The sequence below is a fragment of the Fistularia commersonii genome, chromosome 21 (genome assembly GCF_037954325.1).
Source record: "Fistularia commersonii isolate RoL2024-O1a breed Wild chromosome 21, RoL_Fcom_v1.0, whole genome shotgun sequence".
NCBI lineage: Eukaryota > Metazoa > Chordata > Actinopteri > Syngnathiformes > Fistulariidae > Fistularia > Fistularia commersonii.
The window spans coordinates 12440571-12464688 of NC_141304.1; the positions used below are offsets into that span (position 1 = coordinate 12440571).

Here is a 24118-nt window from a genome sequence, read left to right on the forward strand (position 1 = left end):
TCCCATCGATCAATGTGAGAACAAAAACAACAGCAGCGCTGGCAAAGAATGCATTAATTTCTTGCTTTGAATAATTTTATTTTCAAATTATGTGCAATGTGAGTTTCACAGTTGAGCTCAACCACCACTATAACCCCGCAACCCAAGAGAAAAAAAAAACAGACAAACCAAGCAAAAGTGAGGAAAGAAATGCTTGAAGAACCATTTAATAGCACCCATGAGCGATGCATGCAGATGACCAGAGATGAACTACTGTATGTATTACAGCTCAAGGCCACAAGCACACATGCATGCACACGCAGAAACACGCACACGAACAAACGCACTCACGCGCGCACACACACACACGCACGCGCGCACACGCACACACTCACACACACACACACACACACACACACACACACACACACACACACACACACACACACACACACAGCAGTTTCCTAGCATGTTGTCTTACATGACTGGTGTTTGAAACGTGACGCAATACAGATATATGTAATTTCTTGCTTCTGGTGTGAAATTACAAAGAAATTCTAGGGTACTACACTGGGAGGGGGGGTAAAATAAAAAAAAAAAATCTGTAATTTGTGCAGGTAATCGTGTTATTCCTCAGAGCAGGATTACTCTACTAAACTAAATTACAGAAAAAAAGAAAAAAAAACAAACAGCCATTGAAGACAACAAAAACAAATCACATCTATTTTTTTTCAAGTTATAAAAGAAACTGAAGTTTAAAAAACTGTGCAAGTACAGCAAACCTATAGTACAGTATATTACACATAACAAAAACATTTAAATACAGTACTGTGTTTCAGTAGAAATCCTGAGAGTTCTCTGTTCCTGGTTCTCAAATGGCCGTCTGTAGACGTGGATGAAGCTCAAATCTTATCTCAACCCTTGACAAGGGCTGCTTTGAAGGTACTGTTCAAGCCAGGTCAATGAAAAATCATCCTAGTCAAACAAAGGTCTTTCTTCTCTTGGAGAAGTTATATTATATTCACAAGTACTTGTGACTCTACAGGTTACTATTTCGAAGTAAATCTCTGATGATTGCTATGCTGTTATTACACCTCTTTCGAATGGGGACACGCGTCGTCGAGAAAACATACAAAAAGAAATGTGTAGTGCAAAGATGACACAGGAACCTGCATGAGGAAATTGACGGCACTGAAAATGTCACACGTTGACAGGTATTACTTCTATACAAGATTGTCAAAAAAATAAGCACCAATAGTTTTGTCCTCAGCGTGATGGCATGTAAAGACAGATTCACAGCCACCCCACTTGTTTAGTCTGCTTATTTAGAGGGGTGCTTCATAAAGTTTGCAGTTCAGGACTCATGAAGTGGAGAGTGATTCAGTGCAATGCTAAGTTAAGACATACCAGATATTCTTCACCACAGGAAACACGTCCTGTTACTCTTCCCCTTGTCGAGCCTCATCGGCATCTCAAATGATCTGCACTAAATTACGCATCACTTCAAGTCTATATCCATGCGACGGCCAAACAATCATTATTGGAACTAACGTTAGTTTCACTAGCAGAGACAAGCACACAAAACAATTAGCACACTTCTTCTAAAGTAAGATAAAGTAATATAGCCTAATCACAGTTCCATTAATTATTGCTACCACACAGTTATTTTTCAATGTCCAGATCAGCTAGAAGAGGACCTCAAATGCTTTTTGGCATTTAGGAGGAAGGCTCTTTCAACCTTTTCGGAATTGTTACGAACCACATGTTGAACATTGCCTCGACCTCCAGAGAACTCACTGCTGAAATGAGCTTTTCACACAGCTGCCTCATCAACACATAAGCCCGTAGTGTCCATCCTGATCAATCTTCTAATCTATGAGGTTTCTGAGGTAAGCCTGTTAGTTGGTCTGACCTTCCTGCTTCATGTTGCCACTATCTCAACTGTTCTGATTTCTCCAATGTGGAGAGTGAGTATTCAAACAATTTAATTAAGCGGTCTTTGCGACCAACACAAAATGGATGCCAACTCGAAGAGTGAGAGGTCCGAGCCCCCCACTCAACTGGAATCTCGCACATAATTTTAAAATAGCTTGGAAGCCGCACGTAGTGTATTGTTTGACACGCTGACACTTGTGAAGGAAGAGCGAGTACACAAGAATATTACACGAGCATCAAAAACACCGATGTGATGTCAATCACAAGCACACTTCAAAATTAAAATTTGTCTATAAAATAAGCTGCAGAGAGCAGAGAAGTGGGAGACCACACACCTCCAGAATTAGCTAACTACCAACGAGTTAAGGTACTCATCTTACCCGTATGAATACATAGTCTGTATAGATGTATATATTTATATATTTCTATAGATTTTCACTTTGCGTTGACACGTAGCATCCATATCTCCAGAGGGCCATTATCTTGCCAATACCCTCATACACATGCTTATCATTTGGAAAAATCCTTGCCTATATATGTATGTATGTAAAACAAAATTAGGACAGCATGGCTCAATAACAAGCAAAACATAGTATAATTGCACTTATGATTCATTGAACGGTTTTCTTAAGCAAGCATCTGTGTGGGTAGTCGGTGCTATCTGGAAAAAAAAAAATACTGCAATCTTTACAAGCACCCCTGTAGTGATCACATCAAACCAAAGTTTGAACGGCTTAAGACTTGTCCAAAAAAATAGTTCTTGTGGTGCAAACCCAAGGTAACACCAGGCACAAGGCAGGCAGGAACACTCTACTCCCTCTGCCTCTCAGATTAGGTTCACAAAACATGCTACCTCAAAGCACTTTCTGTAGACACTGTGGGTAAAGTTTGGCCACCACGCATTCAAAATGGCGACCCAAGTCCCAGAGGCGGTCAGGTGTCTCATAAATCTTGGTCCATACATCTGCCTCATCGTCATACTGGTAAAGGGAGTTCTTGCGGCTGGTGCGAAACACATGCTCCTCCACCATAACCTGCGTGGCCCGTACAAACAGGTGCAACTTGCCTTGCAGCAACATGGCCTTAATATATGGGCTTGTGGCTTGGTCAAAGGGCAGATCTCTCTTGCGGCTCCAGGTGTTCTTCTCAATGTCATAGACCTCCACAGTGAAGGTTCGCTGGTGATTCCTACAGATGCCTGCAATGTAGTAAATGCAGTTCTTATACAGGGTAGCCAAACCCTGGCTCCGGGGGACGCTCATTGGGGCGAGATGACTCCAATAATCCTTACGGGGATCGAAGCAGAAGAAGTATTCACCTGTGGGAAAGATAATGAATATTGAGCTGGCAAGAATACCTACGCAGGACACAGTCATCTTTTCTTTAATATATCTTGGCATAATTTAAATCACACTTTGCTCCACGCAATCAATAAAGTATTTACAAAATGTATCATTGCACCGAAAGGAAAGGTTCACATTTTTAATTAAAAAATGATTATATCAATTCCTCGTAATCAGAAGATTCCCAAGACTGAGGGTGAGACAATATCCAGTCTGTGCCCGAAGAAGAAATGCATTCATAAATAATCTGAAGTTTATATGTCAAGTCAATTTGAAGCTGATGTATAACGGTACTATGAGTGCCAGCAAGCGTCAACACACAGAACACTAAAGAACTTTGAGAAATCTTGACAAATCAAATCTTGGATAATCTTATGCCGAACAGCATAATTGTTTTCAGGCAGTACAGTCCATTTTGTCCTACAACTGTCATGTTCTGATTCATCGCTTTTTTTTTTTGCAGAGACACCATCATTTTGCCAATGTTGTTCTATACACCGTTCTTTGATAAATTAATGAGACTTAATCTGTTGCCTTTCAATGTCAATATAGTTGAGTATATTAAAAGACTGAACATAGCTTGTGCGTGTCAGGAAAACAGCAGCGACCAAAAACTGCTCCAAGGCAATTGTGACAGCTAAACTATACCTGGAGAATGTGTTTGAAAATATGTTTAAAAATGTTTATGTTCAAGACAAGTTCACTTACCTTGGAGAACATATATACGGTCTCTGTACTCCACAGCGCTATGAAACTCCATGGCCACTGGCATCGGACTGACTGCTGTCCAGCAGTTGTCCCTGGCATCGTAGCACTCCACTGACTTTAATGCATTTCGACCATCGCCTTCATATACTCTCCCTCCCAGTGCATAAAGCTTCCCGCTGCAGTGAACAAGTCTGCAACCAATTCTTGCCCTTAGTAAAGGGGCACGTGGTAGCCATCTGTTGCCAGCATGTTCATACTGCCAGAAGTCACTTTCTGCCCGATGGTCTATTGACACTTCGCTGTTACTTGGTCGGTAGCCCCCTGCTATGTAGATGTCATTCTCTGATGACACCAAGATACCAACCTCTCGGAGATCATTTGGTGGTTTGCAGAGCTTGAATACCCTTCCTGTGACTGTGTCTAAACAAGGCACTGTCTGCTTCTTCCCTGAGTGTTTGTGAGCGGCATCAAAGCAGATGACCATCTCAGAAGCAGTCATTCCCAGGCGTTGTGGGCAACCGTTGGTGCCAGCGAGGCGAGCTTTGGCCTCAGCAGGGTCTTTAGACAGAGACAGGGCACAAGCAAAGGGAGGAGGTATCCGACTGAGGAAGGTGTCATCCAGCAAAGGCAGACGGATGCATTGGGAAAAAACTTCGGCAAGGTAGGCCTCACGTCCAGGCGGATCATGCTCGAGCCAGCGAACTATGCTTTCATAGACATGCTCTTCCTTCTCTACATTGAGGTCATCATTGTTTAAAATGCTCACCAACTGCTCCTTTGTCATCTGAAGGAACTCTTGCTCCCTTGAAACACATAAGAACTACCACAAAAACAGACAAAAAATGTTTAGAGTAGCAAAAACAAGCAGGTTTTTCATACAAGTTGATGATTTAATTGCTACATTTCTTAGAAATGTGTTTGGTTAAGGAAAAGGGTCGAAAATGTAGCATAAATTTTAAGATACATCTATTTAAGTACATAAGTACATATCAAACTCAATAGAAAACTGTGTGGAATTGCAAAAATTGTGCTTTTTTTACAGCAAAAAGAAAGAAAGAAATGTACAATGTCCTGTTATCAACACCTTACTTTCAAGCCTATTTAAAATGATATTAGCCTAACAAGTAAACAATGCTCATTCAGGCAAGCACATACATAAAGTTTTAAAAATAGAAACTAGATACCTGTGACATCCATTTTTACATTGAAAGTCACTAACCACTACCAAACGTAAGCCCAGGCTACACTGACCTTCTTGCGGATGTAGTCCTGTGACCGTTCCCTAAGCTCCTGGTGTCCGTATGCATCTGCAAACATGTAGACCCCAATACAATTTTGTGGGTCCAATCTGCTGATCATAAATTGAGCACACTGATCCTGCAACGCAGGAATCTGGAAAATGCTGGCTGCAGTGAACAGGGCCTGGACATTGGATTCAGAGAGCATGACCCTGGACGTGTAGGCATAGTCTAAGACGAGGTGCATAGATTCAGATTCCACCCCAACAATTCGGACCTCACGCTGGCTGCTCTCTGTAAGGCCACTGGTGAACATGGACCTAATGGTGAAGGGAAAGACAAGAAAAAAAATGATTGCAACGATCAATCAGTCAATAACCAGATGTTCAATGCATAATTAACGATAATTTCTACTTAATAACCAGAATCATTCACCAAACATTTTAACATTATATCAATATTTTAAATTAGTAATCGCAAAAAGAGACATGTTAACATTTGTGCTCCTTGAGCATGCTTACCTAAAATATGGGCTGATTGCAGCAAGAACATTACGGTGACATGAGAAAGTCTTGCCATGGTCCACTTCTACAACAATGTCTGTAAGCTGTGCTTCATCATACAAGGCTTTAAGCTGCTGAAGGATGTTACAGGCGTGAACAGCATCTACCCCATTATAGTTAGTGGTTGGAGGTGTCCCATTTTGTACTTGTAACAGCTTTCCTACCTCTGAACAACACACTAAAGAGAGAAACAAAATAGTTCAGCACAGTTCTTCAGACATGGTGAAAATGCAACAAAAAATCTCATTGCTTTTTTGTTTTTTTACAATTGCATCTAAGGTAATCTATTGTAACAGTCAAATGATATAGTACCAAAACGTGATTTTACAAACACATACATAAATATATACATATACATACACACATAACATGTATATACACACACACACACACACACACACACACACACACACACACACACACACACACACACACACACACACACACACACACACACACACACCTTTTGGCTGTTCCCTTCAGGGGTTGCGAGTCATCTGTCTATCTGACCCTCTCCTCTCTGCTTTGTATGTCATGAATTAGCGGTAGAATGCTTCCTTTTTTAAAGATCATAATGAAGGCTTTCATTATTGATATATAACAGCTGAGGGGTCATGAAAGTATAAATAACCATATCGGGATAAGATTGACCAAAAGTATGGAAGTACTGACATCCATTATTTACAACAGTTATGATCGGTTCTGATCAACTCAGTCATGTTTTCTGTCATTCAAATGTAATACATCATATATATGCAGTGTACTGATAAACCCCAAAGCTATATGTTTTTTTCTAATAAGAGAACAGCATAAATTGAGCTGAACGCAGACCTCTGTAAGGAAATCCAAATTCAAACTTGACATCTCTGATTTGTAAAAAATATGAGCTGTCTAAAATTGATACACAGATGTAAGTTATCTGTATCAAGAACAGAAATGACAATAACAGTTGTTGTCAAATCATGGCAACAGGACTTGGTTTTTGTCCTTGGCGACATCTCATCTCTGATCCAAGGGGCTTGAGGAAGACCCCTGGATGAGAGATGAAATGTCTTCAAGGAGCAAAAAAAGTCCAGTTGCCACAATAACATTTGACAACGATTTACCAGGGCCTGGATGACTGAAAACCTTCATAGAGACGACAGCAATTTTTGTATGTGCTTGTTTTTAACTTTGGCGAAACGGCTTCAATATGCCAACCGACGTAAAGACACTGGATTTTATCAAACCATGGCGTGTAACCTACTGTCGATATGTTTATCATACGTTTAAAGGCAGGTTTAACAAGTGGCTCATAACTTCAGGTTAACGATATGTTTCTTTCGATCTTTATACGCGGTGAATAGGAACATTTAAAACTTTTCCAATTTAGATATAGAGTTGTGAAATGCTCGTTGACAAGACAAAAGACTCGCAGTGAGTGTGTAGCAACACTGTCTCGCCAGATGGTAGCTAGCTTGCTAACATTACACATCATAGCTCAGTGGCAGTTGTGTCGTTGTGTAGGTGGCTATCTCAGCGGAGAAATACTTTTCCAAATTGTTTCAAAATAGATAAACCGGCAGATTGTGAGTTGTCGGAAAGTGGCATCACTTCAGAATCATAAATAGCAGTCAGGTAAATCCTGTAACGTTTGCTACATCACACGCACGCTTAACTTTTAGCAGACGGCTAGTCATTGAGCTAACGTTAGCAAGCCTTCTTTGACACATTACGAGATGAAGGAAACGATAAAGAAAAGAAACAACTCAAACGCTGTAACTCGTAATATTCAACCGTAAGAGAAGATCAACGTTGCACCGAGTCGTCTCTATGACATTACCGTGGTAAAGAAAAAGTAGTGAGCATAACTTCTCAAACCTTTCTATCTTGTCATAAACAAGTGTTTACACAATCAGCTGTGGGTAGCGAGCTAACCGGCCGAAAGTTAGCCAGAGAGCTAGTGTTAGCCTCACAGCCAAGCTAATGATAGCCAACACTTTTAAGGAGTCATATAGAGCTTGACCTCTTTCAATTAGAAAGCAACACATCGCGCTTCTTTCCCTTACTATGAAAGACCACACTCCGCGAATAAACAGTCACACAAATCATAACTTTGCACGGGTTGTTTGAGTCAAATTAGTATACAAAACAATGAAGATTTTGCTAACCTCCACTGGCAGCCATTCTCTCCAGTCTGTCTCGGGGCAGACCGAAAAACGTCAGTGACTCCACAGCGGAGCCCCGGAAACAAGGAACAGCCAATCATCGGCCGAGGCACTAGCTCGCAACCAATCTCATTTGTTTTATCTAGAGTGTTGAAAAAGTTGATGACCACATGGACAAGTGTTTCACACAAATGTTCAAATAACACGAAATATAAACATTTAGTGCAATTTTGTGCGGGGTAAAAGTGATGAATATATGGTGTTTGGTATCACAGACTCTCAGCTGAATGTTTTTATTTAACATTTGACCCATGTTCATCAGTCATCAAATACAAGGGGGGATGGATAATCTTCCCCCTGTTGTGCTTGAATCAAGCGTTAACTCCCCTTCTGTTGAATAGAAATATTTCATATAAATTGCATTTGTGTTCAGAGCACTCATAAAATCACAGTAGCCTCCAGATATCTTTATGACGCAAAACATTACAATATAAAATTAATCACTATCGGACTCCACCAGGGTAGTGTGAGCTAAAAGTAAACATTAATTATGGCCTCCTTTCTGTGATTGCTGTGGCATGTACTCAGACTGGTTTGTTATGTCACTCTCATCTTGTGTCACTGAGTTCAGCCTATTGAGACGTTTTGTTACAGTGCTGATTTCCAGTATATTAGTGAATTTGTCATGCTGAAATCGGGGTTTGTGAATATAACTATTGTTTTTCAGAGAAGCAAAATGAGCCACAACACGTAATTTTTCATATGTGCCTTTGCAAAAAACCAACCAGTATCATTTTATCAACATGCCTTACATGGCCAATGAGGAAGCGCAGCCTGTTGAAGCCCTGCCTTCCCCTTAGGCAATCCACACCATTAGCACTCTTATCTTCTCAATCTCAACTGCACTTTGCAGGATAAGAAGATGATGAGCTCATCTGTGTACTCTGGTACCTCACTTCTGTCGCTCAGGGAACATTGGCTGTCTTTATACTCTAGAGCTCCCTTTCAGTCTGTACAGCTGGTAAAACACAAGGACAGAAACTAACCATCTTTTCCTAAAGCCTCTTTGCAGCTTGACTGAAATGATCCAACCTTCACAGCCAAGTAACTGTTATTTGGCTACATTGCTGTCCTGCTACAAAAAACATTTAAATGTCTCAAACAAACATCTATGCGGTAACATTTCATGCTGGGAAAATACTCATATGAGGGCAGATTATGCATCCTACACTGACATTTCTTCTAAAATTTCCAGTGATAGTGATGCAGTGAGCATGCTCTATCACATCACTTCCTTATGCTGGGCTTATACCAAAAGATTTTCACAAATGCAGACCAAAAACTGAAATTCAAAAGGGAAATTTTGGGAGTTTTACGAGGGGTCACAGCATTCTCCCAACATTTCAATTGTTAACTATTATGTAGTAGTCTGAACTGTTTGACATCACTATTGTCCTAGTCTTGGACTTATGACGATATTAAATGTGTTTGATATTACAGAGGATTACAGAGATTATTCAGAGCAATATTGGTGGCACAGACAGTATCTGTTAGCAGTGTGGAGGAGCAGTAATGGTGAAGCTGTGGGCAGAACAGCCCAATTTGTACAACGTCAGCTCTCAAACGTACCATCACCGTGCGGAGAACGAAAAGCGATGGACTGAGACAGCAGAGACTCTGCAAACACCAGGTGAAAATATGCATGGTGGGAAAAATGTTGAAAGAATCTGGTTGTAGTCTTATAAATAGTGATCCTGCAAGATTCACAGGCTTTGAAAATCTCGGTCTGAGACGAGGCTATGACTGAAATCTCCAAAAACCTGTCTTTAGATATGAGCAGAAGTGAGATGATAATTTTCCATGAGTCCTCTCCAAATCTTTTCAGTCTTCTAAAATACGAGTAGCTTAACACGCGCAGGAAATTATCTCTGCCTTTTAGTGAGAGGCATGATAGTAACTGTTGCCCTCCATTGAAGAGGGTGGGTAAGCTAATGAACTCCCAATGTAGATGAGTCACGTTTGTCATATTTTTCTCTGAGACAGAAGGTCCCTGCAAAAAGACATCTCCCAGTCCAGGACAGCCACACTTTCTGTGAAACATCTTCTCCTGGCCCACCAGGGGGTCATCAGAATAACTGATAATCCCTCCAAGCATAAGCATTCCAGTATGATCAGGATTATAACCACTGTCAGTTTTGAGCCGAGGGTTGTCTGTATCCAGCAATGCGGCAGAGCGTCTAATCTGAGTTGTACTCTCTTCCCATAATAACCAAAACAGAGGACAGATGTGTGGTTCCCCTTGAGGTGAAGAGATACGGTATACGGTGGCCCTATCAATCCTGCTCTACTATCCCTAGGTAAACATTCCACTTCATTGTAACAGGAACATCTGGATAGAGGATCCCCTCCCCATTTCAGTAATGCTGGGACGCGTGACATTGTGAGAGATGATAGCAATGTTTTGTTCGATAACAATGAGCTTGGGAGGAGGTGAAGCAAGGCATTAGAGTGTCTCCCTTACTTCTTGCACATGTGCTCAAATATAAGTGCATTGCACAGGCATGACAAGGAGCTCAGCAACAGACATATGTCATAGAATGTGTCTGTTATAAATAATACAACAGGCAGCTCCAGCATGTTAATATGAAGCCACCTCTCCATATTTGTCCTAAATCGGTACAGATCTGCCTTCCCAACCCACTTTTTGGGGCTTCTACGGTGACCAGGACCGGGCAGGGTGAGAGAATCCTGCTTGGATTAGGCGTCAAAAATGTCATCAAAAATGTGGCCTCCTCCCAGTGAGGTGGGAGGAGGCCACATTTTTGATATGCACCCTGTGTTGGAATTTCATCGTCATCATCAAGAGTGAAATCATCTACCTTGCTACCTCACCCATTCATTCACTACCACACCCATTCACACGTGTCGTGCCCTAACTCTGTTGTCTATTTTTATCCCTGTTGGTCTCAGCCCATTCGTATCCTGCTTATTTTTCTATTTTTGTCATTGCTATTGTCACTCTGTTTATGTTCCTATCGTTTTTGTTGTCGTTTTGGTTGTCAATTCTCACACTTGCTGATTTTTTTCTATTCTGTTGTCTATTCTTATCCTTGACGTTGTTGTCGTTGTTCCCTCTGCTGGGATCTTTTAATCATTGTCTAATTGTCTCTCTATTTATATTTATATTCATTTGTATTGATACTATAACTATTACGCTTCTGTGACGACAGAAGTGTAATAGTTATTCCCTATGGGAATCAAGCCAAAGAATTTAGTGACACTGAAATGTCGTTTGAAACAAAACACTGCCCTCATTGGTATAACTAGTGTTGAATCTCTACAGAATTCAATTGCAAAGCAAGACAGAACAGCTTCCATCAGGGGGCCTAGTTTAAAAAGAGAAACCGAGACTGTAGGTTAGTCTTTATCTCGGATCTGAGGGCGAGGGCCTTATGTGCCGTACCCGCTACAATCAGAGCAGTGTCCCAACAGCAGAGAGCTTGTATTCTTCATTCTCTGTGCTGTTGCATCCACGCCCTGCATGAAAAAGCAAGGAGCAAGAGATAAGCAGAACGGTAGAAAAAAAAAGGTGTTTGTATGCTATGCACTCAAAAGCAAAGCACAAAACGCTTTGTGCCATATCACTGTGAAAATAGGACTCCTTTAAACCCGCTGTAGTGTACCATCGACTGCATTACCTGGCGTAAGGTCAGCTTTCTGATCCTAATTTTCCTCCGTTGTTTGTTTACCACTCTCACCTCCGGAACAGGGGAGAGACCTCCAAAGTAACAGCAGTAAAAGCCATATTGATCGTCATGTGAAGGAAACGATCCGAACCTGTTGTTTTTGTGATACAGGGGCAGAGCATGGCTGCCTTCTTGAAACCTGTGTTGATATGAGCAGATGATGACATTTGTTGATTTTGTCCCCATAATCTCGGACTATATTTCCAGTGACCCCGTCCATTTGCACCAAGTGGCTGCCATTATAGCCAGCGAGCCTGCCATGAATATCTGCAGTGTTGACTGGGCATAAAGAAGACAGTGCGTGGTTGTGGGATGGGGTCCCCTTGCATATATCTGTGATTTGGGGTCTCAGCTTCTGTTAAGAAGAACAGCGGCGGTAAAATTCTGAGTTAATCATTGTGCTAAGTGGCAGAAATTGAATCTCTTTCCTCATGTGGTATAAGCAACAGGTGATAATGTTTGCACTTATGGGGTTGTAATCTATGTGGGGTGGATGCATATTTCTCTTTTTGTGCCCCCGGATGCGTAAAAAGGGTTTTTCTCTGCCACCAGAGCATTTTGAACACGGGACATCAGTCCTTACAATGAGGGCTGCAAATAGACCTCCAACCTTCTTGTTGGTTTTACACCATTGTTTGATTAAAGATGAAAAAGCAGCGATACCATGGAGAGTGTAATGGGTGATGACGGTGCCTTGGTTTTGGTGTGTTTGATTACAAACACACACACAGAGTTGCACTAACACACACAGAATAATTGGATAGTTAGTAATTCTGTGTGTGTGTGTGTGTGTGTGTGTGTGTGGGTAGGAGGGGTCTTCTGAGCCCACAAACTGGGACCGCTCATCTGGCCATGCTCATCAGCAGATCCCCCACTGCTTCTTTCTAAGGCTGCAGAGGGCTGTGTGTCCCTGTCAGAAAGGGAAAATGAATGTGGGACACATTCATTGTTTTGTCTTCCCTGTAACACAAGCTCTGATGGAAAAGCTGGAAGAGGAACGCGCTTCTTCTCAAACCCTACTTGAACTTTGAGTTTGCTTACCAACTGTTACTTTTAACCAGGTTAAATGCTAGTGACTGTGACAGGTTATCAGGAACAGTGGAAAAACAAACTTTGTCATAACATTACCCTTGGCTAACCTTTCTACACCAGAACAATCCAATCACTGGATTGCTGCTGATGTCAAGTCATGCAAAGGAATTGCATTGAAAAAGTGAGATACAATACAGGAGACCCCCTCGGGACCTCCTTGTTCCTTGAGGTGCAGTAATAAGACCGCTGATGGTGACGCTAGCTCAATGGAAAGGAACGAAGCGTCTTCCCCTTTCCCTTGAGCAGACTCACTGACCTCAAAAAGAATGTTGGTAAAGTTTTTCAGGTTGGTTTCGCAAGCACACAATCTCCATACTGACTTAATGTACCATCCAAAAGGGAACCGGGGGCCTGTCAGTCATTTGCCTACTGAAGTGTGATTTGGATAGCTTGGCAAGCTTGGGACTGACAGATAACTGGGAGATTATTCATTTATTTATTTATTATTACCTCCCCTTTTTTTTTGTTTGTTTGGGTTTCAGTTGGATTGTATTTTGGGAAGGAAGGAAAAACAATCTGGCAGAATTCTTTTGGCATAGCCCCCACCCCAGACCTCACCTCCCAACAGCATTCATTCAAACGTAGCTTGACAACTTCATACATGAGCTGCAATGACTTGTTCTAAATGTTTTCAACTTTTCCACAAACACATCAAAATGGTTTTTCGCCAGAAGGTGTCCACCCACGCCAGGATCATACCAGTAAATCAATAACTTAAGCTACAGTTGAGATGCTCTCGGAGGATTGAGCAGAGCTGCAAGGCTATTTGCCGTTGGTGGTCGACCGGTCAACCTTGACAAATCTAAATCTCAATCTAAATCTCATAAATACATGACTTTCCTGTGTGGTGAATATTTGAAATGATGGGATTGTGAGACGGAAGGGTAAGCAACTAGTCATTGATCGATTCTAAAAACTAGTATATTATATCTTAATGGCTGCTGAATGTTGTTTATGTGGGTTTGGTAGCTGTTCAGAAATTTACAAAGTAAATGGTACCTTGATTAGTCGACAGTTCCCAATACTCACATATTTGGTCAATGAAATTCTTACTTTGCTCTCCACCGTGCATTTGGATTTTTATTGTCAATAAATAGGGAATGTAAACATATAATAAATATGAACATAATCAAAAAAACTTTGTTTATCCCTGAGGGGCAATAGTTGGGCACATGGGGTAGCAGCATGAAAATTGTCAACATCAAGAATAACTAATTAAAATTAAAATTAAAATAAAATTAAAACTAAAATTAAAATTAAAATTAAAATTAAAATTAAAATTAAAATTAGAATTAAAATTAAAATTAAAATTAAAATTAAAATTAAAATTAAAATTAAAATTAAAATTAAAATGTGGGACTCATCTGCAAGGATCTTTTTGACTGTTTTCAATAGTTGACTGACACTGAAGCAGGTGAGAGGTCTGAGGGGTTGGCAATTATTTTGGAGCAGTGTTGGCAATGCTAGTAAAACATTAAGTGCAGCTTGGTGTACAGTTAACCAGGTGATAGATACAGTTTTTGGGTCAATATTACAATCATCACCATCATTCCCAGAACAACAAGTGAGGGTGGCAGCCATCATTTTTAAAAAAAGATATCCGATTTGAATGCGCGATCTTCGGTTGGGCAACTGAAATACACGCTGAAACTGTTCAAAGCGGAAGGTCATGTGGCGGGCCGTGTCCACCGATGTCTATTCACACACATAAAATAACCATCTAAAATGTTAGAGGTGTTTAATTTTGTTAAATATTTAGACAGGGCCGAAGGACCAATTCATCCAAAACGTACATAATACATGTATGCTAATGTGATAGTACCAGTTTTTAGCTTTCAAAGAGCCCAGTGTTATAGCCCAGTGCATTTTCATAGGAGGGATGGTGTCAAATCTGAAAATATGCCACGGCGAGAAGTGAGGTGAATATTGCTTCTAAACAAAGTGGACTTTAAGGACACCCAGTCCTCTCACTTGGTGACATCTGAAATGAGAAATCTGTCAGTGGTGGCTTATCACCGGAGATTAATGAAAGCTGGACAGGCAGTTACTACATGAAGGGAAGATAAGGCAACTGCTGCCCTGGGTGCAGTTGAGAGTCTGTTTGGGGACTGCTACAAATTGAGTGACTTTAGCAAAGGCAGGGGTGAGGGCATAGGAAATGCAAGACAACTTGAAGGAGACTCCACTCTCTGTGGACGGTAACCTACATTTTTGCTCCGGAGCCGCTCGGTGTGAGAGATTTCTGCAACTCTTAAAACCGACTCGAAGACTTGCAACCTAATGCAAGTCGTCTTACAGTATATATGTGGAAAATATTATGAATGAAATGAAAATTCATCCCAATCAAGCGGATCATCGTGTGTTTCTAGCAAGTAATATCAGCACTTAAGGCCAGTCTCCTTTGCTTTGTGTGTTCATACTTGTGCGTTTAAGTTCCAGCCTGTCAGAGCTCCCTCCTGTCATCTATTCAGGGACTATTTCTTTGTCACACTGTGTGTCATGAATACAATATAGCCAGCAGTGTCAACCTGGGGAACTGCCATGAAATCTTCCAAATGATAATGAGGTGCTGGTTCAGAACGCCGGTGCTCGTAGGCCTCCTGCTATCCAGAATGAAGCTCCGCTGCTGGCTGAGCGGTATATCCAGACATTGGAGAATCAGATGCAAATGCCACGCGCCTCCCCATAGCCCTCGGCCGCGCTTGAAATCTTCCAGAGCGAGACCTGCAAATTACTGCGTGGAGTGCAGCCGACCAAGCCTGTATCGGAAAACAGACCCGGGTCCTGCGGTTTCCACATCAGCAAGTAGAGGTTACAGAACATCCAAGGATGTGTAGAAGCCCGGCCTATAGATTGAACAGCATCCTGTACCGAATCCAATCAGAGAAACCGTGTAAGAGAATATTGTCCGGTAGGAAATGCATTCAGTGAAGAAGAAACAAGCCCTAGTGGGAACAATCGCAGCGCAATGAATTGGGTGATGACATGTGTGATGGCCAGCTGGAGAAACTTGTGCTTACCCAGACCTGAGTAGGGGGCCGTGGTTATAATCCATTAATTACTGAGGGGATGCATTGCTCTTCACCGCAAACACTGGCTCCCAGGACACTCTTCAAGCCTCATGTGGTGAGAAGTAAAGCCATTGCTAACCCCTCTTTAGTAAAACTACAGAAAGTCACTGGGGAGTGTTGGGGGAGGCGGTTGAGTCTACACAGAGAAGAATAGGAAACAGGTGGATTAGGGAGGCTGCATACTGCAAGCTGTGAATGGTGAGCGAGGAGGGGGGAAAGGGAAAGTTTGAAGCTTGGAAAACCCGGGACTGAGTCACTTAAACTGCTGACTTTTCAACAATAAACCTGATTTGAATTGGGGTCTTATTTAGAACCACCTAAGTAGTGCCACCATGGCAACCTGCCACTCCAAATGAAACATTCCCAAAGCCAACTTCTGTGGAGTCAGCAAGGCTTCTGTTTTGAGCTCACGGCATCATCGAATCACGTTGTTTTGTCAATAATTTGAAGTATTGATCCAGCTGGGAATGAACAAATTGATTAGGCTACTCTCACATCAATGCATTTGACATAAAATGACTGACGAGGATTTAAGCAACTAATTCCTATGAATTCATTACTGTGAAGGATATACATATATTCATATATGCGCGCATGTGTGTGTGTCTATGTGTGTGTGTGTGTGTGTGTGTGTGTATACTGCTAAAAAAATAAAGGAAACACTTAAACAACATAATGTAACTCCAAGTCAATCACACTGTGAAATCAAAGTGTCCACTCAGGAAGCAAAACTGATTCATTCTGTCTAATTTTAAGGACATTATATCATAGTTGGATCTGCCTGTAGTGTGTTTTTCCACTTTCATTGGAGTGTGACTCCAATACATTTTAAATCATACATTTAATTTCCATTGATCATTTTTGTGTGATATTGTTGTCAGCACATTCTACTATGTAAAGAACAAACTATTTCATAAGAATACTTCATTCATTCAGATCCAGGATGTGCTATTTTAGTGTGCCCTTTACTTTTTTGAGCACTGTATACACACACACACACACACACACACACACGCACACACACACACACACACACACACACACACACACACACACACACACCCACACACAGATATATACACATATATCCTTCACAGTAAATACTGTTTATATATAAATACAAATATATATATAAACATACATTTATATGTATATGTATATGTATATGCACATAAATATGCAGTATACTGTATATATAAAATATAATCAACATTAGACCCAGATTCCCACCTGGACTATTTTCTTAGTAAAGACGCTGAATTTGCATGGAGAAAAACATGAGTTGACATGGAAGACCTTCACCGCGGTTCCATTGTCAATGTTGCGCCGGCTGGAAAATACACTCTTGCACTGTAAAATGACACAGACGTGGTAAAATAAAGGTACGGCCGCAATCCAAGCAGTCGATTTCACATTTTTCCCCAATTTCTTCCCATTCAGCGATGGTGAAGCCTGTGAAATTGGGCAGAGGTACTATTGAATGAGAAAAAAAAAGGTCTTCCTGTGGTCGTTCTTATTTGTTGATAGCACTGGTTGCTGTTTACCACTCCAAAGATGTCCCCGCATGATACAGTGAAACTGATCACCTGATTTCCGCAGCTTCTGCTTTCTCGCCATCTCACAGAGAATTTTCTAGTCACAGCCCTCGGAAGGAGGGATTTATTATTACGGTATGCAATCACAATGTTAGCGGGCCGGTCCGCAGAAATTGCAGGACTGTCTGTGCCCGGTGAAATTAAAGGTGTCTCTTGAGATATGAGGACAGATGAGATCATCTTTTATAGCTTACACTCACCAGCAACACAAGTGACGTCCTGATTTCCCACAGGACAATCAGTCATTATTGGCTTCAAAGTAAAATTCATGTTTGTACTGTGGAAAATATGTGATTATATCTCAAAAAAACGATTTGAATTTGTGCGCCGGCGAACGGGTCGTCGGTGGTAATAAGCGTTCTCGTCTCCTCGAGGCCCCTCTTCACTCGCGAGCCCGGCTTTTGCAATCTCTCGAGCGGGCGGAAAGACCACGCGGGGGGCTAAATGGTGCCGTCCCAGGTTAGCAATGATTGAATTGCAGAACAGAAGAAGACGAGGCAACGAAATGGGATGCATGAGGAAGAGAAGGCAGGGGGTGTAATTCTAGTTTAAATGTGTGTTTTTGTCAGAGACAGAGGTAATGGACTATTATATGCCTCTGGGGGCCTGTGGAAGAATGCTTGCAGATGTTGCAAAGAGCCATGGGTTCAGCCATCCTGCCACTCAGGAGGAGACAAATCGGAGCACTATGGGCGGCTGCCGTAAACACACCCGGCCCTCCAACCCCGTTTTTAAGTATGTCCTTTTCTTGCTCGTTTTCTTTCTCTCTCTCTAAGCTTTCCTGAGGAGCTTACAAACAGATGGTCCGAGATTCCCCAAAAGCGCCATCACTTCTGGAGAGCCCCTCCGTAGCCACACAAAGTGCTGATTAGGTAGTTTGCTAATGGTCGCTGTTTAATTACAACACAGCAGGTTTGGATATTTTTCTGATTTTTTTTTTTTTTTTCTTTTTTCAATAGATCATCAACTTAGTTTCAAGGGAAACTGTTAACACAGACATCGGCTTTGACGCTCGCCTGGAAACGGGGCAGAACGGCCGACCGGAAATGCATTTCCCGGCGTTTCTTCAACACCGGGAATATTCATTAAGTCCTCTCAGAAAAACCCATCCGTTCATTTTACCGTGAGTTGGAGCCAATCCATCTCGTGTCCTGACACACCGACCGCGTCGTCTCTATCGGCTGCGTTAAACACCGGCGGTTTTCAGTCTTTGTGCTGAACCAGCCAGGTTGCATCTGATGGATAGACATGAGAATGGCGTTAGTTACTGCAAAATCCAGCCAGACAATCAAGGGATTATTTTGCTATTTTAGTCATATTTTTATCTACACCATACAAATAACGCGACTCTTATCCGTCCATCGGATATGAAATAATTGAGGGAAAGGTCTCATTGACATATAGATGAGCTGTGGATACTTCTGACTAACTTTGCATCGCTGTAGGACTAACCTGGGGGTAGCTTTGCATCCTGCGGACAGATGACAACGGTGTTAAGATAAGATAAAGTTTATTGATCCCCGTCGGGGAAATTCTTTTGTCACAGCAGCGTGACAGTTATAGTATCAATAAAAATGAATATAAATATAAATGGAGAGACAATTAGGAGATAGCAAAAGACATCCACAAATAGACAGCAGAGAGAACAACAACATCAAGGATAAGAATGGACAACAGAATGGAGAAAAAACAAAAAAACAAACAGCAAGGGTGAAAACAGAGTCCCATCCGCGAGTGGATGGGTAAATAAATAAGTTCAGAAAATATGAGATAATAGTAAAAATAGTAAGAGCTGCTGCGACAGGTGCTGCGTCTTCCAGCGCCATCTTGGAAAAAAATAAAAATAAAGAAAAGAAATCAATTAATCACCATCTATTGCATGGCTCCGCTGAATTAAGAATTTTTTTTTTTGTTAAACTCTAAGTCAGTTTTTTTTGCAGGGACTTCATGCATTCACAGACAAATGTGTAATTCAATATTACTCTAAATACTGCCGTGGACTCAAGATCGATTCAATTCTAGGAAACTGGAATTGAAGTCCGTACTGATCATAGTAAAAACAAAATTCTCTGTTATAATGTGTTTTCATCCGTCCCCAGGAGTCCACGGTAATTGGTGGGAAAGCAGGAGTTCACATTATCTGCAACTTTGGGGACAATAACGGAAGGTTGTGACCATGCAAAGTCTGCCCTTCAAGTTGTAAAAGCAAACAAATAACTCCGTTCTGCCTCATAGTTCCAGGCCGACTCATTTGTTCCACTTGTCCGGCTGATGGATTTGGTTTTATAAAATTTGGCTTTTTTTAGCTTCACGCTAATTAGTTAAGGGAAAGGAGGAAAAAAAAAAAAAAAAAAAAAAAAAAAACACGAGCTCCACTCATTTGGTCCAATTTGATTAGCTCTTTTTTTTTCTCTCTCTCTTTCTAAATCTTCCTCCGGGGGTCTGCTTCATAGATACAGTACGTGAGTTCCCAGCATGGCGGGGCTCTCGCCGTATCGGGCGAGCCGCTGTGGCCGGCGGGCTGAAGACATCCAGCGGGGAGGTCTGCAGATGTAATAGTAGAATCAGATTAGAGGGCTCCCCTGGTGTGTGCTGCCATGCAACCATGTGTGAATGCTCTGTCTGTCATCAATATTGAAGCTGTGGCACGGGGAGTCCTATCAGCAAATCCGATTGCACGCGGAGAATTCTGAGGTCCTGGCAGAAAAGGCAGGGATGGGCTTTTTTTCCCCTCTCTCTCCCACTTTCCTTTTACATTATTTCAGGCCCCAGGAGAGTATTCTCCATTATGTCGATGTAATGTAGCACACAGAGGCAATCATGCAGCCTCTCTGGCCTCAGGGCTGCCTGCTTGGAGGAGAAAATGCAACTTTAGCACTTAATCATCACACCCATAGCCGTCGCATCAGTCCATGAGAAGATTTTCCACACAATATGAAATCAGATCCCTCATGACACACGCGTGGCTCCGGGTCTCCCCTCGGACGAGGGATTCGGCTCCTCCTGGTTAAAGGTCGGCATGTGTTGCCGAGTTTGTGTGTCAATCCGTCCGCGGGAGGAAAAGACCTCCGTTGGACGTAACGTCGCCGTCCGACACCTCGTCAATCATCTCAGAGAGAAGCGTCTTCCGACGCGCATCCCGTAAAACGACGTTTTGAGTTTTGCTCAAACCTTTTGCTCGCTCTAAGCGATCTCAGGCAAAACTGTTCTCAGTTCAACTACCTCAGTGGTGGAACAAACTCCCTGAAGCAACAAGACTAGCATCATCTCTCTCAACCTTCAAGAAACAGGTAAAAATATTTCTCTTTCAGGACTTTTTACTGCGCTGATGCCCCAGATCAGGTCGGCAGCAAGTTAGGCTATGCAGTGTGTGTGTGTGTGTGTATGTTTGTGTGTCTGTCATAAAAAAAAAAAAAAAAACCTCACTAACCCAACCTAACTGTTCTGTATATTTCCTGTGCATCGTGTATTTGCAAGTGTATTTGCAGTCCCTATGTCCTCTATTGTAAGTCGCTTTGGATAAAAGCGTCTGCCAAATGCAATGTAATGTAATGTAAATGTAATGTAATGAGTTTTTGAGGTTTTGCACATTGAGCCAGCGCCGACATCCCTATCGATGAGAAGGAGAAAAAAAAATTGCGTAGGTACGCGTTTGTGTGTGAGCACAAATCTAAATCTGTGATCGTGTGCTGGAACAGACAGATTTGTGTATCATCAGGATGGATTGGCTGCATGCACGACTTCTAGGCAAGACATGGGGAGAGGACAAACAAGACTGTTCCAAATAGACCTGTCGGAGCCAGCCTCGGGGAGGCCTAAGTGGTCCTACAAGGGCGATCTGTTTTTTACAAGTGCCCTTGCTTTACTTTGCTCGGACTGGACAAGCCCATGTATTATTCACTGGTCTCACTGGGTGATAAATAGGAGACCTCCATTTCAGAAGCGGTGGAATATTCACCCGCGCTTATCTCTTTTAATCCCGTGACCGGAGGCCAATTCGCTGGATTCCTCGCGAAGAAGAATCAGGATTGCCTAAACTGCAGGGGCAAGGTTGTTTAAGCGAGGGTTCTTATCCGAAAGCAGGGTGTTTGATAAATAAGCCGATAAATAAAAACTGTCCGTCTGTCGCGGGCTGGATTTTACGATATAAAATGAAACCCCTCACTTCTGTTTTACGTCTCTGTGGCCATTATTGACGCTCTGGCCGATAGCTTTATCCCGTGCTCTGTGTCGTGGCGGTGACAAATGAATAAATCGAACACAAACCGCGGCTTCCGGCTCGCTTTGCCGATATCGTCCAATTCAATAGTACGCAACGGCACTCACTGAACACGTGAAAGGTAAGTATTTAAAGTCGTGCCTTCTTTTATCATGAAAACACTGATCAGGCTGTTGTTTCTGGTACTGGAAGTCTTCAATATTGCCTTTTTTTTATGATTATAACCTGTATTCGCCAACAACGCTGAATCGAGTCTTGCTCCTTCTCCTTCGGGCTTTTCCCTTCAGATGTAGCCTGAGTCGATCCCCTGCCAGATCCTCTTCTCTCACACCAACTAACCTCCTGTCCTGTTTCATTCCATCCATAAATCTCCTCTCCGGTCTTCCTCTAGACCCAGATCTTCACCACCTTCCTCCGTCTATGTCCGAACCATCTCAGTCTGACTTTATCTCCGGAACATCTGGACCCCTCCGGAATGAGTCATTCCCTGATCCTGTCCAACCTCCACATCTTCATCTCTGAAAATGAACAGAAGTGTAAAAGTTCAAGCGTCGCCTTCTGTTCGTCGCCAATTTTCGGTTGAAAAATTTTCAAGGCGCCGCTGAAGACACTTCCATCATAAACCCATCAATGCTCTCCGGCGGTTTCTCCGAGAGACTTGCATTTTCTTTTCCAGCACCGCTGTTTTATTCTCCTCCATCCCTGGAAGGAGCTACCGTAGGACGACCCCGTCGGCTTTTGTTTTCCCGCGCCGGAGCTGGATGTTTGCCACCAGGCTTCCTGGAATACTAATGATCCGGGTTGGAGAGTCAAAAGTTACTGACCTGAGGTGTCGAGATGGAGCGGTAAGCGGTGGCGTGGAGCTCAGCCGCGCACCTTCTGTCTCCATAAGACTTGCAAATGTCAGACTTTGCCCCTCTCCATCCCCACATCCCCTGGGGGAGGAGGGGGGGTGGCTCTCCCCTCCACCCATAAGAGCTGAAAGCAAAATAAACTCATGCCTCATTTGTCCTATTATGGGGTCTGTTGGATGAGGAGCAAAGCAATTTCACACTGATTAAGGAAAAAATTACAATTTTCTCCCTAATAGACACATTTTTATAGAAACTAAAGCAGTGTCAGTGAAGTAGGTAAAAATGTGAGCAGCCTCCCGCGCTACCTGCCCTCCTCACGACTTTGTGTTTCCATTTTGATGTATTAAATTTTTTTTTTTCCCCCTTCGGTTTTGAATCTCTCATGCTACGGCCTCCTCGCGGTCTCCGGATCTTTTCTATCCGTATTTTAATTCCTCCCCTTTCCTCGGCCTCTCCACAGGTGGCGGCGAGGGGGCGGGGGTAGGGGGCAAAACAAAACAAAAGAACAAAAAAAAAAAAAAAAAAAAAAAAACCAAATAAAAGAGAGGGATCGGTCCTGCCTTTATGCTCCACGCGCCTTTCCATGAGCATTGTAATGGCTAAGCTTGTCAGGCAATTAATGTAACTCTATAAGTTGCCTCTCCATTATAAACAAAGCCTATTCATGAGGCTTTGGAAGATAAACCTCATACCTCCATTTGTATCAGATGAGGAATGATCCCCCAACTCTGCCCCGTGCAACTTATCTATCTCTGCAGCTACTGACTCCTTTTCCTGAGCAATCTGTTTAAAGAGCCGTCCTCGTCGTTTCTTTTTGGCATCCTTTAATTCACAGCTCAGCACAATATTATCAGTCACGTCTGTGTGACACAATTCAATTTTGGAGCGCGTGCAGACATTCATAGATGCACAGTGGCTAAAAAAAAAAAAGTGTTAGTAATTTATGATAACATATCAGAGAGAGAGAGAAAAATCGCACATGGGGAAAATAACATTAAAACATATACTTACAGATAGCAAAGGGTGAGTTTTGGATTTTCGCCCTTTTGTCCATCTTTTGTGCCACAGTGAGTTTGTAACTCTCTTACGGCACATGAAGTCAGAATTGAGATGCATTAAATCTCAGTTCATCACAGCTGAATCTTCACGGCATTTATTTCCGCGTCCGACGCTTGGCCTTCGTTTGTGCTGCAATATAACATCGAGAGGCAAAAAAAGAGACACAAATCTCAACATTTAAATTGAAGAAACTCAAACCGCTAAGTGCAGCACGGAGGGCCCCACCTTTTTTTTTTTTTTTTTTTTTTTTTTAACGGAAGAGCAGCATTGCCATCTATCATCTAGAAACAGAAATGCAGATAAGCGCGCAAGAAACTTGTTGGCCGTGTCTGCAGATGAAGTGACACCCGAGAAAAAAATATATTTATATATTTTTTCACCGGGTAACCAATCTTCCGATGTTAGGTTTTACCACAAATGATAGATTTTGCCATAGAAATGAATACTTCTCCACCCTGGCTGTCACGCTGATGCCTTACTAAGTGACATTTGTCATGCAAGAAATGCTCCGCGGCTTTTTGGATGGAAACCCCCTCCGCCGACAAGCCCGGATTTATTCCTCGCACTCA

The 24118-nt window shown here is 42.2% G+C and overlaps 1 protein-coding gene and 1 long non-coding RNA gene across 6 annotated transcripts in view; both read right to left on the minus strand.

Moving 5' to 3' along the window:
• Nucleotides 1–63: 63 nt before the first annotated feature.
• Nucleotides 64–8074, minus strand: kbtbd8 (kelch repeat and BTB (POZ) domain containing 8). Of its 3 annotated transcripts, XM_086168839.1 has the most exons (6): nt 7917–8074; nt 5725–5944; nt 5481–5523; nt 5217–5387; nt 3966–4785; nt 64–3232 (listed from the first exon to the last, which is right to left on the minus strand). In XM_086168839.1, the coding sequence occupies exons 1-6, from the start codon at nt 7930–7932 to the stop codon at nt 2769–2771; spliced, it is 1734 nt and encodes a 577-aa protein (XP_086024965.1). In that variant the 5' UTR covers nt 7933–8074; the 3' UTR covers nt 64–2768. The 3 variants fall into 3 exon arrangements, with proteins under 3 accessions (XP_086024965.1, XP_086024964.1, XP_086024966.1); XM_086168838.1 differs by having other exon boundaries at nt 5217–5523; XM_086168840.1 differs by lacking the exon at nt 7917–8074 and adding an exon at nt 6230–6384 and having other exon boundaries at nt 5217–5523.
• Nucleotides 8075–18914: 10840 nt separating this feature from the next.
• Nucleotides 18915–24118, minus strand: part of LOC147222344 (uncharacterized) — a 58410-nt gene continuing 53206 nt past the window's right edge. For 2 of the 3 annotated variants that reach the window (XR_015107802.1, XR_015107803.1), the window contains exons 4-7: nt 23502–23678; nt 22461–22614; nt 21976–22154; nt 18915–19961 (exon numbers count right to left, since the gene is read on the minus strand). This is a non-coding gene — a long non-coding RNA (uncharacterized LOC147222344). Of the gene's footprint in view, nt 19962–21975; nt 22155–22460; nt 22615–23501; nt 24005–24118 lie in introns of those variants that run through there. The other variant, XR_015107801.1, reaches the window with a different exon arrangement.

Bases quoted from the DNA above. Each gene is read 5' to 3' on its own strand.
- kbtbd8 (XM_086168838.1), bottom strand. The intron at 4,786-5,216 runs GTCAGTGTAGCC...TTTTTGTGGTAG, and splicing joins AGGACTACATCCGCAAGAAG to TTCTTATGTGTTTCAAGGGA. The intron at 3,233-3,965 runs GTAAGTGAACTT...TCTTTCCCACAG, and splicing joins CCGTATATATGTTCTCCAAG to GTGAATACTTCTTCTGCTTC.